Raw genomic sequence first — 15,391 nt, 5'->3', positions numbered from 1 at the left:
TGGTATTTTACACAAGTTCAGAAGCCTTAGATGATGAGAAAATATACTAAGGTGAACTCCTTTGGCTTTAAGTAGGCATTCAAAACACATGATTCGAACAAAATGAAAAATAAATATATACATATTACTTATATATAGATATACATTTTCATTACCTACATCTTTTCTATTTTACTTTTTTGCTAGGATTTGTATTTTAGGAAAAATCGAAATAAACCGTTTTCTTATCCTTCATCTTCCATCACTCGACCTTAAATAACACGATAAATTATTTTACCTACCATTTTTCTTATATTCGCTGTTTTTAACAACAAGTTTCATTAATAGTGAGTTTTTCGTTTTCAAATATAATTGAATTGAATTTTTCTTTAAAACTTATAAATAAAAGACATACATGTGTATTTAAAAATATTGTACCTATATGTGTGTATGTATTTCATAGATTACTAAATTATAAAAATACCTAAGGCAATTGAAAAGGTCGAACATTAAATTTCTTTATATCCTCTACTCAATCAAAGTAGCTCACACAAATTTCAATGTAAGAAAGACATAAATATGAAATGCTTTGAAAATAGCAATAAATTGACTCACTTAAAGTTTTATTAATGCTAAATAGGATTTGAAAGTGATCATTAAATCATATCCAGGCAACAATAATTTGCTATTATAAATGTATTATGTACATTTATAGTAATACAGATCGCAGCAATTACAACCACGCAAGGGTTGCCAACGTTAAACTGTTATGATTATTTAGTACAACGGAAAGGAAGGCCCAGAGGCGACTATCATCTTGTGTGTTTAAAACAAACACCCATTCGCTACTCAATGAACAACTTTCGATAGTAATCAGTTCACATTATTATGATTGGTAATTTCTTGATTGACAGTTTTGGAGTACAACTAGTGAAATTAATAAATACATTTACCTTTATTTTTTAACTCGTGCTTATTGCTTTCTTGCAATAGTTATCCAATGAAATGAGTAGCCTATATTCTAATAAGATTTATTATGTATGATCATTGGGTTTAAAGTTAATGAAATAGACACAACCAAAGCTGTCTTTTAGGAGGATATGGAACCCGTAAACTATTTCCCAAACACTGTGTTAACTCCAGAGATTAAATTAATTAATTAATAAAGCATTTAATATTTTAATGACACAAAGATATGACCTCTTTGGAAATTCTGAAAAAAATACAAAAATAACGTTAATATTAATTTTGGGCAAACTAGTATGCTTAGTGTTAGTTAAGCTTGCAACTTCTTACGGAGCGTAACAGTTTCAGATTCATATATCACACACACACAAGCAACGGCTGGCTTAGACCTAGACAAACTTAGAATAAGCATACTGGAAAACTTAGAACAAGAATACAGATAAAAAAAAACACGGTGTATATCATTTTAGAAATAATGAATAGCAATAAATACAATTTTAATGAAATGACAGTTAAATAAAACAAAAAAAGCGAATTAAACTCGCAAACGCAAATATTCGCATCGCATTATAATTGCGAAAGTTCATCTATTGATAGTCATTGTTTGTTTTTTTTTAATAGCCCATGACCCAGAACAGATCCAAATTATTTTAACCAAAAAAAAAGAAAATTTTTCACAGAATACTTGCATTGATAATTTAATGTACCTAATTTATATATATGAATGTTCACAAGTTGTTCCCTTGGATGCCCAAGTGTGATGAAACTAGAGGGAAATAGTTATGTGAATTTATATGCAGGTATGTATCTATATATTCATATGAAAATTCATTTGTGATCAATTCTAAAAGACGTCATTGAAATTTGAGATTTGATAATCACTTTAGACTCTACATTAAATTTTCTATCAAACTTAAATATAAAGCCGTCGGAAAATGTAGCTTTCGTATTGAAAAATATTTTTTTTAAAGCGTCACTAAAAAGCACGAATATGTAATGTTTATGTCCACATAATATAATAAAGCATTGTAGTAAGGTATGATAAATCATCAGATAAATCAGCTTAGAATAGAGAAACAAATAAAAAACAAAATTTCAACATTACATTTCAATTATCATATTATAACATGTGAAACCTTATAAGTATTAAATTTCTTCTTGATCTTGCATTCCTTTACAAAAAGTAATTTATAAGTAGTTAGTTAAGTTAGGTATAATATCGATAGCTGTCAGACAAATCAAATTCGGTGTACTAAGAAAAGTATCTTTGATTTGTCTAATAAATACATTTCATATCAGACCATGTAATAAATAAAAAAAAATTGCACAAAATGCACCTGTTGCAAGAATAAGTTGAATTTTGCATTAAATAAGGAGGATCGCTTGGCTATTTTAAAGTTTCTATACATTGGTCGCAAGAGTGCTAAGTACATTGGTGTCTTGTTATATTTTAAATGAATTTCTTTGTGAATAAAAAATATCTGCAAGTGCAAATAAAACATAAATTTTATAATTAAAAAACGGGGGAAAAAGTGAACGAAACCAGTTCAAATAAAATTAGCTGACGGAGGTTTGAGTTTGAGCACATAAAAAGAGCGATAGTATACCTCCGACTGCTAACTCCATTATATTTTGTCCCTACTTTTTTACTTTATTTAATACTCAGTGTAATTTTAATGTTTAAATTATTTGTTCGAATTATTTATTAACAATTTAAATATTGTTGTCTTTACTTTAAATTACAATTATATATGAGTAACTGCAATATATCAGTGAAGTGCCGTATCAGCAATTCTTAACTATATTACAAAACGATAGAACATATTTATCATTGCTGACCCAAAAAGTTGACCTTAAAACAAATCTAATCCACCGAGTTAAACTGCACAATGAATAAGATACTATTATTATTTTAATTGGAAGCAATTCAGTATATTTATAGACTCTTATAAACTTTCACATTTAAAAAAAAAACAAAGAAACATATTTGTCTACCGTTATTTTTAAAAAAATCGTAAATCCGTTCACAATTTATGTTCTATTTTTGAGAACTTTTCGTTACAATTTTAAATTTCAATATTAATTCCTCATAAACAGAAAATATATTTAGTAAGAAAATTAATATTAAATGTAGAAGCGATTGCATTTTATATATAAACAGTTAAAGCTGCAGATGTAAATAGTTATTTAAAAAAGAAGCAATTCATCTATTTTAATATAATGAAAAGAAATTCGTGTTCTTGTGTGTAACGGATAAACTCAAATACCATTTAAGTGACCTTAAAATTTCGTGTATGTTTGGAAAAATGATCAGAGTGAGTTGAAGATATTTAATAAAACATAATGTGGACAAAGTTGAAACACAATACTGCTAGAAATTTATAATATTCATGAATTTATTCATTTATTCATACGTATATCTCTTTTACATTTTTCAATAAATATAAAATATGAAATAATAGCATTGTTAAATTATAATAAATTACTAAAATATTTAACTCAAGATCTAAAGACAATTACAGTGGCGAGTGAAAGCCGATAGAAAAATAAATTGCTTATTGAAAACGCGTGTCTTCGCTACGTCCTGAGATAATTTCACCAAAATGAGAACAAAGCGGATAAATTTAATAGAGAGTAAGAAAACGTTATATTTATCGAATAACAAAATAGGAGGTTAAGTAACCTAACATTGTCGAAGGCTGTTCTTAAGTCCTTTGTATGTGGTCTGTAGACTGTAATAGGCTGTGCCTTAAAAAATCTGATGGTGTTAAATTCAAAAAAGGAAATATGTGACACATCATTTTAACAAAACAGAGATAACAGTATTAAAACATTTGGGAAATGACCGCATTTCAACTTTCACGTGGTTTTTTTAAATTAATCCAAAGTGTAACTGATTATCTTGCGAAATATTTCTTAAATATTAACTACGAGCAAAATGTGAATGACTGCATACATTTTATTATCTCATAAAATGCTATTCAAATAATTTAATTTTTGTATGCATATTTACGTCGATTTACTCATTTTACCATCCACATACATAGGTAATAAAAAAAAATACTTTTTGTCTAAAATAATTGTTGTTATTTTTATATAGAAATTATCTTACAATTTGCCTGAATTAAATAGTGTTAAGCTTGAATAAGAATCACAACTTGCATAAAAATAATCGCACATTTGTTATTCCACCACTGACCGCGATATAACTTTACAAGTCTCGTGCGTGACAGGTTAAAAGTTACGTTTCTAAACTTGAGACACTGTTAAATGTAAAAAAATAAATGGAGCACGGTTTCAAAAGTCTTCTATGTTTTTTTTTTACTTTGAATAAATTTTGATTTAAGTTGATTTTAACCAAATATTTTTTAACTTTCATCACACTTTTCTCTTTATATAATATGTAAGTATGTATTTGAAGTATCTTTGTGATTATCTAATTTCATAGTTTTATTCTACTAGTCAGATGAAAAACCCGATAATTAGTTTTTATATAAAGGAGTTAATGAAATTTGATATATAATATAGTTACATATTTAATAATGACATAGACTACTAATACTGTCATATATTATTTCCATTTTTTTATGCTTAGGGAAGTAATTATACCAAAAGAAATCATTTTTTCCTCATGTCCATTAAAATCTAGGATGGCGGATGAATACGACGGAGTCACAAAGTTTTGGCGATTGTTATAAGCAAAATAGCAAAATAATTTTCTCGTGGTTGAGAAAATCACGTTTATTTCAGAGTACCAGGCTTTCATGAACAAGCAGCAGATGTAAATTCATTATTTGGTAAAAGTTGAGCTGAAAATATTATAAGATAAGGATCAAACTTCACTGCATTGATAAAGATCAATATCCTCACACCCTCTGATCTCGCAACATCGATCTATTATGCAAATTTTAAGATATATAACATCTGCATTAGGTTCATGATAAAATCGTAAGAGCATAACTTAAGGTTTCGTCTCATGTTTTTACATTATAGGTACTTTTTTCATGTATATATGTATCGCGATTTCCAATTTTTTTACCAAAAATGACTGAGACATTGTCTGATTCTTTAAATAAAACTAAGATTTTCGGATACATTACGCGTTATTTAATTTTTTTTAAACTGCATCCTCCCAATGTCTCGGTTTCTTTGCAGCATCCGTGAAGACATGGAGATGATATGAAATTGTCGTTTTCATTTTCATGAATGTAGTTGTTATGATTATCAGAACTTTGTAAGTTTTTTAGAAAAAGGCTTTTTTAACAAGAAGGAAAAAAAATCTCAACCTTAGGAACCTTTGGAAAATGTGCGTATTGCATATCGGCGATTCTATCGTGGATATTTCGTTTGCCAATTTTACCCTAAATCTTTGTTTTCAAGTCTGGGGAGTGTTACAAAGTTGTAAAACATTTTTTTCATCTCTAGGTAACTTTAAAGGTGCAAAAGCAGGAAAATCTACATCATTTTAAGCGAACACATTTGAAAATTGGTGAACTCAAACTAAAATTTGAGGTCGAAGAAAGAAAATGGTCTTTTGAGGAGACTACCATCAAGACTCTCTGTTTTCATAAAAGTTGACTTACCACGGAGGTTAAGAAGCTTGGATTTTTTCTATAACGCTAAATTTTTCCCATCTGTAAAGTCAAGATGTGGATAATAATACAAGCAATTGCCTATATATCCTACTGACAACATATCTAGACAGACGGACCATTGAAGTCTCATCTCCGATGGTAATCCCTTACCACTGTCTGGGTTAGTGGTTATTGACGTTTCCTAAGTTCGCTTCACGATGAAAGGCAAATGTTACGATACAAATCACAGATTGAAATGAGATGCAACATTTTTCCTTATCTTTCTATTCTTGCAAAAGTGGAAATCACTAAACAGGAAATCTTTTTTTATATGATATGCTTTTATGGGTGAAATCTCTACAGAATAACGATGAAGTTCTTGCAGTTTCACTGGACATTTCGATAGCTTTCGACAGGGTCTGGCATGATAGCCTAATCGTAAACTTTCTATAAGTTATGGCAGAATCCTTGGTCTGATTGCCTGAATTTCTTCGTAGACCACGCTTTTTGACTGGTTGTTAATAGCTCCATGATTAGCATCCAATGCAGAGATTCCTCAAGGGCTGATCTCTCCACAAATCAATATTTGCTGCCCAAAAACGATCTTCTATTAGCGGATGATTTGGGTTACGCAGAAGACAGCATAGTTGTGAATTGTATCAATCCAGCTACGAGGGCCATGAGATTAATTAGAGTTAGAAACAGAGGCCATAATATAGTGTGCTTATTTCCCACTTCAGAAAAAAATGGGGCTATGGAAATCTTCTAAAATGTCATCAAAATTAAATCATATTTTTTCACCAACAAGAGAAGTCTATTCACTCAACCCCATTTGTAGAGAATGTATCTTTAAAACTCTCTAACAACCTTTGGTCACAAAGAATTGAAGTATCCACGGTCGGCTCACCGAGTCCAAAGCTAGGACATCTGCAACAAAACTCAATGTCTTTAAAAAACACGGGTCCAGTCGCTTGTGGAATATTGCTGTTACATCTGGATAAGCGCTGCCAAATGTCACCTCACCGCTGTGGATTCCATGCAAAAAGGCTTTTTGACAGCCACAACTTGCTTAAATCCAGTCTAGACAGCCTTCAGTACAGCCGAAAAGTTATTCAAATCTAAAGTTTATAAGCTGTTACCGAGGTAGAACGTTCAACTACGGCTTTATTTACACCTATCAACAGGCGGAATGAAAGTGAAGCAATGTACAACCGAAATTTAAAAAAAACTACATAAATTAGATCTATGTCTCATTGTCACTTATCCACTATGGATTTTAGCAATCGCAAAAAAGTCGTTATCATTAATATTTTTCTAAATAATGCAACTACAAAGAGATTATTCAGAATAATAATATTTTTAAATTAGGTTCTCCTACAAACCTTATTCACTAAAAGTTTATTTTCAAAACTAGGAATCTATTTAATTTTGAGATTTGAGAGGCGTGTTTAAATTTGAGAGGCGTGCAGAGAGATTTAGGATAGGGTAAGCAGAATATCTTTGAAAAAAAAATAGCAATTTTCATCATAATTTCCTTCTCTAAACCAATGATAATAATGAGATCTTTCACAATTATTATTTTAAAGAGGCAGACAAGATGTCTGCCGTGATCACGATTGCTGCAAAGTAACCAAAACGTTGGGAGTATGTGGTTTTTAAAATAATAAAATACGCGTAGTAATCCTAAAATATTCGTTTCATTTAAAAATTGATAATATTCGCGCATAAAGTGACAGCAGTGCGATCAGAACGAACATCAATATATTTGATGAATCTCTCAACTACCTCTAAGACACGAAAGTACTTTAAACGATTACGATTTGTTCACGACCGCTTTATAAAAGTTATTTAAATCGGAATATCTAGTGGAGATCCAAAGATTCTTATTATTATTATTTGAAAACAACAAACAAGGAAAACAAAATAACTTATTTGTGTTTACACAACCTGCTAGCTAATTAAAACTATCATAATACTATTTATTAAAACGAATAACATTACCATTCTTTTAGTTCAGTCTCAACCGGTCACACACCTTCCCTTTGTAATTATCTTAATTTTTTTATCAAACGACAATATTGAAAATCTACTCGTAATTAATTTCGATAAACACACATCACCAGCACAGAACTCACAGCTATAATTTGCCATCATTTGTTAATAAATGAATGCACTGTTTACTAATAAACTGATAAATACTTATTCACTTGCGGTTAGAAAGACAAATGACAATATTCAATAATAATAAAATGGCGAAAAAAATATGAACAGTTTAACAACCAATCAGAGAGTTCCGTTTCATTTGACAATTAATGGACTTTCTACGACATTTTAAACGATAAAAAGGATGAAGTGCTTCTCGAATAAAACACATGCATAGGTTTTTGCACTCACACATGCAAACATTTTCTTATACAACACGAGATTTGTAGATCGTCCTTGAAAATTTTTCTATGGAAAATAAGCACTGAGTAATTGTGCATATCGCCGCTGTAGCTGCATAGCGGCGTTAGCAGTTAGCTGCGGCCGATCGATAATCTTTCTTTTTTACATTAATAGATGATACTTTTAACAAATCGTGAATCAAATGTCATTTTAAATTCTGTAGACCTATATAAGATACACAATTTCACCATATATTATTTTGTTATATCTCAAAGGCTTTAGCCAGCGTTTTCGTTAAAAGCTCTCAGGCGGCTCATGTTTTCCCGACATCTTAAACAAATATCGTTAATGTGCACACGAGTAAATACAAAAACTTAACAAATTATATACTTAAACCTTCCTCAAGAATTACGCTATCGAGTGGTGATAACTGTTTGGTAATCGGTGCAGTAGTTGTAGTAGTAGTGCAGTATGATAATTTTTAAAACAACCATTTCATCATACAATTCATTGTATTTTTGTTCCTTTCGGTTAATGTAATATGACTTTATCTCTTTACAAATTTAAAAAAAGTTTTAAAAATTTATAAGAATAATGATCTTGATAAAATAAAGAGGTTTTGAAATATCTAGGAAATAATCTCTTAAGATTTCCTTATTACTTATAAATATGTGCGTTTTAAGATGGCAAAAATAGGGTGAAAAAATATACCACAGGTCATGCTTTACATATATAATAAAAAAGTGTACATAAATGTTTATCATTTTAATATACTTATTTTGAAATAAAATCAAAACTCAACAAATTTTTCGTACAATAAAAAAATTTGTTTCTGATTGCACGGGCCTTATTTTTATATAAAAAAAATGTAACTAAAATATTTTAACAAGAATAAAAAGTTAGATAACATTTTAATTTTCCCATACACTTGGCTGTCATTTCAAAATTCAAATGTCATTTGTCACTTAATCTATAGCGCCCTGGGAAACTAACTAAAGCATTAAAATTAGCCGTTACTTTTAAGTCCTCGATAGACACAAGGTGAAACTTTATCTTGTAATATTTTCTTACAATACTAGTATTATAAGAAAATATTACAATTATTACTATTTTTTTTATAAAGTATTCACTCAGGTACTGATCTACGCAACATGCATAACGTATATCAATACTCAACGATCAATATATTTCATTTTTGGCTCATATTAGGACACTATATTATTATGTATTATTATAGGTAGCCATGGAATGTGACATTAGATGTTAGAGCCAATAATCGAAATAAATGTGCAACTAAAAGCAAGCAGTTTCCTGGTATTCCATTTAAAAGTAAGTTTATTCAAAAAGACATATCGTTCACCTTCAGACAAAGAAATACTTCTTTATAGTAATTTATTTATTTTTAAGGTTTTTTTTTGTTCTCAGTATTTACAGATAAATTACTCATATTACAACATAAGGGATATATAAAAATGTATTCAATACGTCACTTAAAATTAAGGCTAACTCTATGCTTCAGATATATTTGTAAGTTTACATTCTAACATGGAACTTGCCAGCCTTGGTGACATATTTGACACCTTTGAACGGCTTGTATTTAGCGCCGTACATATCAAGCCGACTGACTCTCAAACCGCTCACCGCTAATTGGGGTATAGTAAAGTGAACGTTGATACTGGGATTAGCGCCAGAGGTATCAGATCCTGATGCTAGGGACACCTGGGGAACATATATGACTTGGATCAATTATTGAGTTATTTTTAGTGACTTATAAGAAATCTATACATATGCTATACAATATCAGATATTAGAACTTCCTTATTTGCCTTTTCTTCTAACTCCTATTAGTTTCCTCAGAATAGCACCAGAGGAATTGATACATTAAAGTTTTTGGAATGTTTCTTAATTGCAATGAATTTTGCCAAACTATATAACTAGTGCAATTAAACATATATTATCAGGGACACATGATCTTCAATCAATTCTTAACATCTACATTTCTATTGTAAAACTATTTATCAATATTAAACTTTAATAACTTACAGTTCCTCGTATGTTCGGCAACTTCGGTAGTTCAATACGTCCAATGTCCCACAACAATACTTTACTAACCGGATCATATGAATATTTTCCTTGATTAGCAGTTAGTGAACAGTTGAGAACACATTTTGGCATACAGATCTCTAAGGCTACATCTGAAATAAAAGGAAATCAAAGAGACTTAAAATAGTATCAAAAGACACTCACAATATACAATATGTTTCTTAAGTTCGTATTAGTCATTATCGAACAGGTAAAGATTTGTCAAGACTTGGCGGGCATGACGAATCCACTTCATCCTTAAAAAAGGCAAATTTCTTGAGCTTGTGGATTTGTTAGGTAAGTATGATATAAATATGGCGTCCGATGTGCAGTCAACATGGACTAGCTCATTTACAGGGTTATGGAATAGAACTAACGACGATTTAATTTCCAGTGTCGCGTCAGTAATGTACGTCGAGATAAAAAGTAAATAAGCGAAATCGATATTGTCGCTATTATGGTCGATAAAATCCCAGATGTTAGTGGTCACGAACAGCTCGTAACCGTTTTCAGGTACTTTCGTGGATCTGTGGTAGTTGAAAAATTTATAAGATATATAGATGTTAGTCCTGATCGCGCTGCTGTAACTTTATCAGCGAATATTATCAATGTTTTAGAGGAGGAAATTATGATGAAAATTGGTATTTTTTTTCAAACATATTCTGCTTGACCTAACCCTTAAATCTCTGTGCACGGCCCTGATTATTACCCATATTGATACTATGAAATAACTTACTTTCCAAGGTCCTGCCCATGGTTTGTTTAGGACCAACAGTCATGTCAAATCGTCCTTGGTCCCCATTGGTTCGTAATGATAGATTATGTCTCACATAGATAGGAATTGCCACAACACTTTGTGAACCAATGTGATATGACATCAGTCTGAAGTTACCATCCGGTGGTATGAAAGATAATATTCTTTCAGACTGAAAAAATATAGATTACTCTCAGCTAAGCTTCAAATGAGAAATTATGTAACTACTTTGAAAATTTTTGTATTCTATACTTTCATACTTAACTATAAATTAATAGACTGACTTAAAAATGTTTACTTAAAAACTGATGTTACCTCCCATCTTTTAAATCTCACACAAGGGTGGAAAGATACATCATCAAACAGCCTTGGATTCACGAATGACAAGGTCAGATCTGGCTTACCACTCAGCTTGATACAGCAGTCAATCTAAGAGAAAAATTTATTAATTTCAATCAAATAACATATTATATATATACGAATATAATTTTAGCAATAAACTTACATATCCCTGTATTTCAGCAGATACAGTAGATCCACTTTTATCTATAATTGCATCAACTTCCTCAATAACATCAAAGTACGCTTCGTTATTAGCATACTTCACTCCTGTTCTACGCCATGGCACATTAGAAAGTTGTCCACCAGGTAATATTGATGATACACTGGAATTCATTAAAATTTTACATCAATATACATAGAACGTCTTACTTGGGGAGTAACAGTAAACTAGAAAGGTGGTCATTAACTTTAAATAACAATTATGTTCTGTAATGTAAAAACAATGTTGGATTATTTCTTTGACGCTAAGCAGTACATAATTTTGACAAATACACTTCAATGCACATATGTGCAGCAAATAAGTATTTTTTATAATTCATCATCATCATCGGAGCCCACTGCTGAGCAAAGACCTCTTCTCATAAGGAGGAGGTTAGAGCATTAATCACCACACATGATCAAAACGGATTTGACGATTTCAATCTTATGATTTGAATTTATAAGACCAGGTTTCCTCATGATGTTTTCCTTCACCATCCATCAGTGATGTCTAAATACTCTCCAACAGTACATATGACTTGGAAAAGATCACATAGGTACTTGCCAGGTTTTGAACCTGCACCCTCAATATGAGAGCCGGGTATTTAACCTCCAGGCCACCACAACTTATTTATAATAAATAATACAATTACTAAAATACATACTTTGATTTGCCTGTCACAGTGTTGGCTATTGTCCTAAATATATTAGGCGGTTTTATCAATTCCTTCAAAATGTTGCTCTCGGTGGCCAATGGAAAACCATTGTCTAACATCTCATCCAACAGCTGAAATATTAAATAATGTTTAAGTCACGCACATGAAAAAAAAATAAGTTTAATTAAAACATAATTAATAACTAACAAAAAGATTTCTTTTATTCATTCTAAAAGAGAAACATGTCCTTATTACCTCATAAACAACAACATAGTTCTCCTTAATAATTGTTTCGGTGCAATCAGAAAAGTAATCCTATAAAAGAAATTTTATTAATTAGAAACATAAATTTGTGGTGACTTAAATATAAATACATTTTAAAACAAAATTTGTATAATTTTAATATTGCATTTTACCTGGAATGTATCCACAACTCTATGTAGAAATTCAATAACAAAAAGAGGAGGCACCTCTTGTTTGCTAACAGCCACTAGGGCAACACCTCCTCTCTGAATTGAAATTAAATAATGATGGGGGGCAGCTATCACTGGAGGGACATCCTGACGATTTTAAAAAGAATTGTGTAATCAACAAAATTTCAACAATTACACTACAAATTTAAATATTTAACGGCACTTACATTAGGCGAAGCTCTCTGAGCTTCTAAGTAATAATCACATACTGATCTAGGAATAACACTTCGCCAATGCTTTTCTAAAAACACATCCCTGGAAATGAAAATTAATTAATCATATTGAGTTGTCCCCTAAGCTGTTAAGTTTAAAAGTTTCTTCTTACCCAGCAGGATTTATAATAAATAAACTGTGAATCATTTTTAAAAATATTTGACTATCTAAAACAGTGAAAGTATGTTTACTTGCAGAATTTCAATAGTTATTTATCATTCTACACGATGAATTAAAAGATCTAAAACACTTATCAGGATGATACAGCTTATAAAAATCAAAAAAAAGTAGTTACAAGTAGTGTTTGAAAATCTGAATCCTTTTTACAGACTAATTACAAAGTAAGTTAAATCTTTTTTCTCAAATAGGAGTCGTGTATACAATTTTTGTTGGTCGAGTGACAGCCGTCAATAATTATTAGTTACGTCAAAAGATATGTCTGTTCGTTCGGTATCTGAGAGGTTAAAGTATAATTCCATAAAATAAGATAATTAAGTTTTAAGATCCCTAGGTCCATTCAAAATAGTTGATTGTGCTAGAGTAAAATTGCTAGAATTAGCTTTTATTTTTTAATATAAAAGAAAGTAATACAAACTGTCTAAACAGCCATATTATAGTAAGGTATTAAATTAATAGAAAAACGTATTATGTTTAACTAAATACGTTAGTTTTCTTAAGAAAAAAATCATCTAAAATATATTATAATTTAAAAAATGTAACTGTCTTATTAGCTTAACGACTTTTTTGCATACAAATTATGTGATGCTGGTTAAGCATAACGAAAAATTGTCTAATAGAAATAACGATTCTCAAATGAAAAAGAATAAATCCTCATTTTTTATTTATTAAAATGAGTTCGTTGATTTACACAATTCTGTTCAATATTAATATTTTTATGAAGAAAATAAAGTTTTACTTTATATTGTTTTGAATTTCTATTTGAGTTAGATATCTAATAAGACTTGATTAAAGTCACAACCAATCCTATATTTAATCATATGTATGCTCGTAGTTATACATACTTTGTACCTGCCTAAGTATTTACTTACCCACTTTACTTCCTGGTTCAATCTAGATAGTTTTCTTAACAAAACTATTTTATTAAAAACAACAAATAGATTTAGGAAATAAGTCCTGGTTATGAATTTTTATCAGAAATTTAAAATAGGTTTACATAGTTAAAGGATTTACAATGGACAGTGTGGTCAAAATAAGATTTTCTTTACATCCCAACATACAATACTTTGTTTTCCAATTAAATGTCTTTTTATGTTATAAGAAGATTCATACATATGACAAAATTATAACTTGATTTTTAGTACACATAATAATGTTATTAAAACAAAGCAAAGCAATACAATGCAATAATTAATATTTTCATAGAATAAGAAAAGTTACACTGCTTACATAATTAAGATACGTTTATTAGTGTTATGCTGAAATGAAACACAACATTTTTCTTACATTTTTATTTAGTCCTTTTCTTAAAAACACTTAACGGTTGGATTTAGCAACACGTTCCAGCTCATCTTTCTTCTTGATGGCATATGAGTTGGATGAGCCTTTGGCGGCATTGATGAGCTCATCAGCAACACATTCAGCGATCGTTTTGATGTTCCTGAAGGCAGCTTCACGAGCGCCAGTGCATAACAGCCAAATAGCCTGGTTCACACGACGTAGGGGAGAAACATCCACGGCCTGACGACGCACCGTACCAGCACGACCGATCCTAGTGGAATCTTCACGAGGGCCTGAGTTAATGATAGCTGTCACAAGAACCTGAAGGGGATTTTCACCTGTCAGAAGGTGGATGATCTCGAATGCGTGTTTGACAATACGAACAGCCATAAGTTTTTTGCCGTTGTTTCTGCCGTGCATCATCAGGGAATTGGTCAGACGCTCAACAATTGGGCACTGAGCTTTGCGGAACCGTTTGTGTGCATACCTGCCCGCTGAGTGAGGTAAGTACTTGGCGTACTTTTCTTTCACAGAAATATAATCCTGTAGGGACATGTCCGAAACTTGGACATCATAACAACTCCATCTTCCAAAGAGTTTGATCTCTGGGATATCTGCCGGTTGTGGCGGGGGCATGGCATCGACAGCCATGCTGCCTGCCTCGCCATCTTCGGTCCAATTTTCCTCGGCCATTGTTAACACCTAAAATATTAACGTAATCGTAATTATAACACTTATTTCACTTAATTGTACAAAATACACATTAATTTTATCGTAAATAAACCAACCTTTTAAGAATTAACAAGTTATAACCTCGTGTTGTCAAAAGAACACGAGTAAAAGGAAGTTAATTTTACGTAGAACATCTGTGTTGCCATAATCAAAGTGTTACCCTAAAGAAATATATAGTAAATATATTAATAATTTAATAATACGTTAATAAAAAAAAATACGTTCTTAATATTGCAATTTATTTTCACAAATATTAAACTTACACTTACAATTAAATGTTTTTTTTTATTATACGCACAGTTGATTATTTACAGATATCTCTTTTAGTTATAAGCGTTGATAGATCAATATTAGTGTCTTGATTCTTGACAGTTTATTGTCAAACTGTTCGGATTGTTTATGCCGCTATATACGATAGAATTGAGATTTGGAGTCATTTGCGGCTTCAATGACTTTAAAAATTGTTTCCATATTATTAACGTAATGTCATGTTCTGTTCGTTGTAGCAATTCTTATTATAGGTTGGAAATAAAACAAATGCATACTTATACACACACCTTTTAAGAAACTGTATTGCGT

General features: G+C 30.7%; 2 protein-coding genes across 3 annotated transcripts; both read right to left on the bottom strand.

Annotated features, from left to right (window-relative positions):
* Positions 1–8,621: 8,621 nt before the first annotated feature.
* On the bottom strand, positions 8,622–13,018 carry LOC116767531 (AP-3 complex subunit mu-1). Its single transcript, XM_032657897.2, has 10 exons — positions 12,735–13,018; positions 12,577–12,664; positions 12,353–12,496; positions 12,192–12,251; positions 11,946–12,067; positions 11,246–11,405; positions 11,056–11,169; positions 10,723–10,912; positions 9,948–10,099; positions 8,622–9,623 (listed from the first exon to the last, which is right to left on the bottom strand). The coding sequence occupies exons 1-10, from the start codon at positions 12,767–12,769 to the stop codon at positions 9,438–9,440; spliced, it is 1,251 nt and encodes a 416-aa protein (XP_032513788.2). The 5' UTR covers positions 12,770–13,018; the 3' UTR covers positions 8,622–9,437.
* A 1,058-nt stretch (positions 13,019–14,076) lies between these two features.
* On the bottom strand, positions 14,077–15,381 carry LOC133318695 (small ribosomal subunit protein uS7). Of its 2 annotated transcripts, none has more exons than XM_061526984.1 (2): positions 15,370–15,381; positions 14,077–14,782 (listed from the first exon to the last, which is right to left on the bottom strand). In XM_061526984.1, exon 2 carries the CDS (start codon positions 14,771–14,773, stop codon positions 14,117–14,119), a length of 657 nt encoding a protein of 218 aa, XP_061382968.1. In that variant the 5' UTR covers positions 14,774–14,782; positions 15,370–15,381; the 3' UTR covers positions 14,077–14,116. The 2 variants fall into 2 exon arrangements, with proteins under 2 accessions (XP_061382968.1, XP_032512437.1); XM_032656546.2 differs by lacking the exon at positions 15,370–15,381 and adding an exon at positions 14,869–14,974.
* Between the last annotated feature and the right edge of the window lie 10 nt (positions 15,382–15,391).

The sequence above is a fragment of the Danaus plexippus genome (assembly GCF_018135715.1).
Source record: "Danaus plexippus chromosome 3 unlocalized genomic scaffold, MEX_DaPlex mxdp_30, whole genome shotgun sequence".
Classification (NCBI taxonomy): Eukaryota; Metazoa; Arthropoda; class Insecta; order Lepidoptera; family Nymphalidae; genus Danaus; species Danaus plexippus.
The sequence above is the reverse complement of the archived record's forward strand: the minus strand, read 5'-3'. Positions and strand labels throughout refer to the sequence as shown.

Coding starts and splice junctions, on each gene's coding strand:
- LOC116767531 (XM_032657897.2), bottom strand. CDS start 12,769: ATGATTCACAGTTTATTTATTATAAATCCTGCTGG. Junction 12,252..12,352: donor GAGTTGTGGATACATTCCAG/GTAAAATGCAAT, acceptor TTTCTTTTATAG/GATTACTTTTCTGATTGCAC. Junction 9,624..9,947: donor TGCCGAACATACGAGGAACT/GTAAGTTATTAA, acceptor TATGTTCCCCAG/GTGTCCCTAGCATCAGGATC.
- LOC133318695 (XM_061526984.1), bottom strand. CDS start 14,773: ATGGCCGAGGAAAATTGGACCGAAGATGGCGAGGCAGGCAGCATGGCT.